This window comes from Crocodylus porosus, unplaced genomic scaffold (genome assembly GCF_001723895.1).
Source record: "Crocodylus porosus isolate Cpor-Errol unplaced genomic scaffold, CroPor_comp1, whole genome shotgun sequence".
Classification (NCBI taxonomy): domain Eukaryota; kingdom Metazoa; phylum Chordata; order Crocodylia; family Crocodylidae; genus Crocodylus; species Crocodylus porosus.
Window position 1 is genome coordinate 8,974,036 of NW_017728926.1, and position 2,416 is coordinate 8,976,451.

Consider the following 2,416-nt stretch of genomic DNA (forward strand, 5'->3'; position numbering starts at 1 on the left):
GCTCGCCCCGGCGGCGCTCCGGCCGCGGGCGCTGACCGCTCGCCTCTCGCCTCGCAGTGCACATCCAGACGTCCCGAGCGCTCATGGTGGTGGCGGTCCTCCTGGGCTTCTTGGGCATCATCGTCAGCGTGGCGGGAATGAAGTGCACGAAAGTCGGGGATGAAAACCCTGTTGCGAAAAGCCGGATTGCCATCGCAGGGGGCATCCTCTTCATCCTTTCAGGTGAGCCAAGGTCTGGTCCCACGACCCTCTTTGTCGCCTTTTGGGCGTGATCTGGGGTTTGTCTGCTGTCATGCTGGCAACGCCGGCCTGGACCTGGGGACCTAGCAGCCTCTCGGCCTTTGAATGGGCAGGCGGGCTCCGAGTCAGGGCGTGCCGTTTCCCTTGGGAGAGGGTGAATGGTCCCGGTGACGGGGTAGATGCAGGTGTCTTTCCAGCGTATGTGGTCCTGGGCAGAGCTGGGTGTCTCGGCACATCCTGCCGCCTGCCGCTCGCTCTTCCAAGCTGCTGAGCTGGTCAGAAATAAGGAGAGCCACTTTTCACTCGGAGGGGCGGGAGACCATGACCAGTCAGGAGTTGGGACTCGGAGAAGCGACCCTTGCATCTGATGCAGTCGGACGGCTTCCCCAGGGCTGCCCGGCTCGGTCGGAAGCCCTTTTCCCGGCGGCCCTGGCCCCCGGCTAGTGCTGCCATGCGTGGAGCTGTGTCTGCGGGCCCAGGTTGCAGCGCAGAGAGGACGTGGGACGTGGGTCGCATTCCTGGGCTTCTCAGCTTTTCTGCTTGCCACGAGGGGCCAGGAAGGGATTTTTTCCCTCTTGCTGTCGGTGGGGGCATTCACTTTCTTCAGAAGACGCGTGTCAGCTGCAGCCAAGGCTGGGGGTCTGACGGGGTGCCAGTGCTGCTGCTGGGACATAGCGGCGGTGCCTGGTTAGAGGCATTGCTCCTACCCTTTTGGGGTCAGGAAGGAATTTACCTCATGCTGAGACTGGTGCAGACTGCGGGGCGTTTGCCCTCCTCTGTAGCTGGAGGAGTGTGCAACGAGGCCAGACCGGACCTAGGCACAGCCAGTCCCAATCGGAGAACGGACGAGTCCCCTGCGGCTGCAGGGAAGCAGCCGCCACTTGCGGCAAGTCCGGATCGGTGCCCTGGGCCCAGCTGGGCCTGTTGGGGCAGCCGGGGTGGCCAGCCCCCGAGGCCACAGGCCCCACCGCTGCAGCCTGCCAGGGCCCAGCCTGCGGCACTGTGCCCAGACAAAGATCCAGGTGTTTGCTCCTGGCCCTCCCGCGCTTCCTTGCTTCACCGGTGTTGACACTCAACTCCAGGTCTATCCTGGCCCCGCTCTGCCTCCAGATTCTGGCATCTCTGCTGATAATTGATCTCTTTTACAGCCAAGATAGTTGATCTTGGCTTCATTCTTCCAGTTCCACCTGCTCCGGACTGCGCGCTCTTCTTCTGATCTCCAAGCAAGGCTCGCGGGGGCGGGGGGTCCCCTGGCTTCACAGCACAGTCCAGCCGTAGCTACTTCCAGATCAGCCCTGAACAAAGCCTGTCGGACCGCTTCTTGAGCACCGCCACTGAAGGAGCTTGCACAGCTTCCCATGGCGCCTAGTCCACTGCCTCGCTCTTCTGACAATAAAGAGGTTTTGCCTGATGTGGGGTCTAACCCCACTCTGCTGCAATTTCAGCCATTGCTACTTGTCTTATTCTCTGCAGTGAGGGAGAAAAGTTGTCTTCCCTTTTCTTAGTGGCAGCCTTTCAGATATTTGAAGACCGCTGTTTTGTCTCCTCTCAAACACCTTTCCACAAGCTGAATGTGCCTGTTACTCTCAACCTCCTCGTGGGACTTGCCTTCTAAGCTCTTTAAGTTTTTGTCACCCACCTTCAGACCCTCTCTAACTTTTCCATGTCCTCTTTAAATTGAGAGCCCAGAACTGCATGCAGTCCTGAGGTGAGGCCTTAGCAGTGCCAAGCAGAGGCACTGTTATCTCCTGTGTCTTGCACCAAATGTTTCTGTTGATCCAAAACTGCATTCATCTCCTTTGCATGTCTCACGCTGCAGGCTCATGCTGGGTCTGTGATCCACCAAGACCCAGAGATCCTTCTCCACCATGACGTATTTGTGCTTCCCGAGGTGTAGCATCTTGCCTTTATTAGCACCGAATGCCTGAGTCTTCACGAGGTGGCAGAAGGCTTTGAGTGGAGTCCCGCAGGGCCCTGTCCCGAGTCTGGTGCTGTCCATGGGTTTGTTAATGATCTGGATGCTTCCAGAGCAAGTGAACAGACAACATGAAACAGGGCAGTTGGAGGACACAAATACAATTCAGAAGGACTTTAGCAGATTGGAAATCTGGATTAGAGACAACAGGATCCACTCAAAGCCTTCTGCCATCCCAGCACCCTGTGCTTGTGACTGTTG

The 2,416-nt window shown here is 58.2% G+C and overlaps 1 protein-coding gene across 1 annotated transcript in view; it reads left to right on the forward strand.

Annotated features, from left to right (window-relative positions):
- CLDN19 (claudin 19) overlaps positions 1-2,416 on the forward strand; it is a 13,444-nt gene that overhangs the window by 3,840 nt on the left and 7,188 nt on the right. Inside the window, exon 2 of the mRNA XM_019541374.1 lies at positions 58-222. Coding sequence (XP_019396919.1) covers positions 58-222 — 165 coding nt within the window. The remainder of the gene's footprint in view (positions 1-57; positions 223-2,416) is intronic.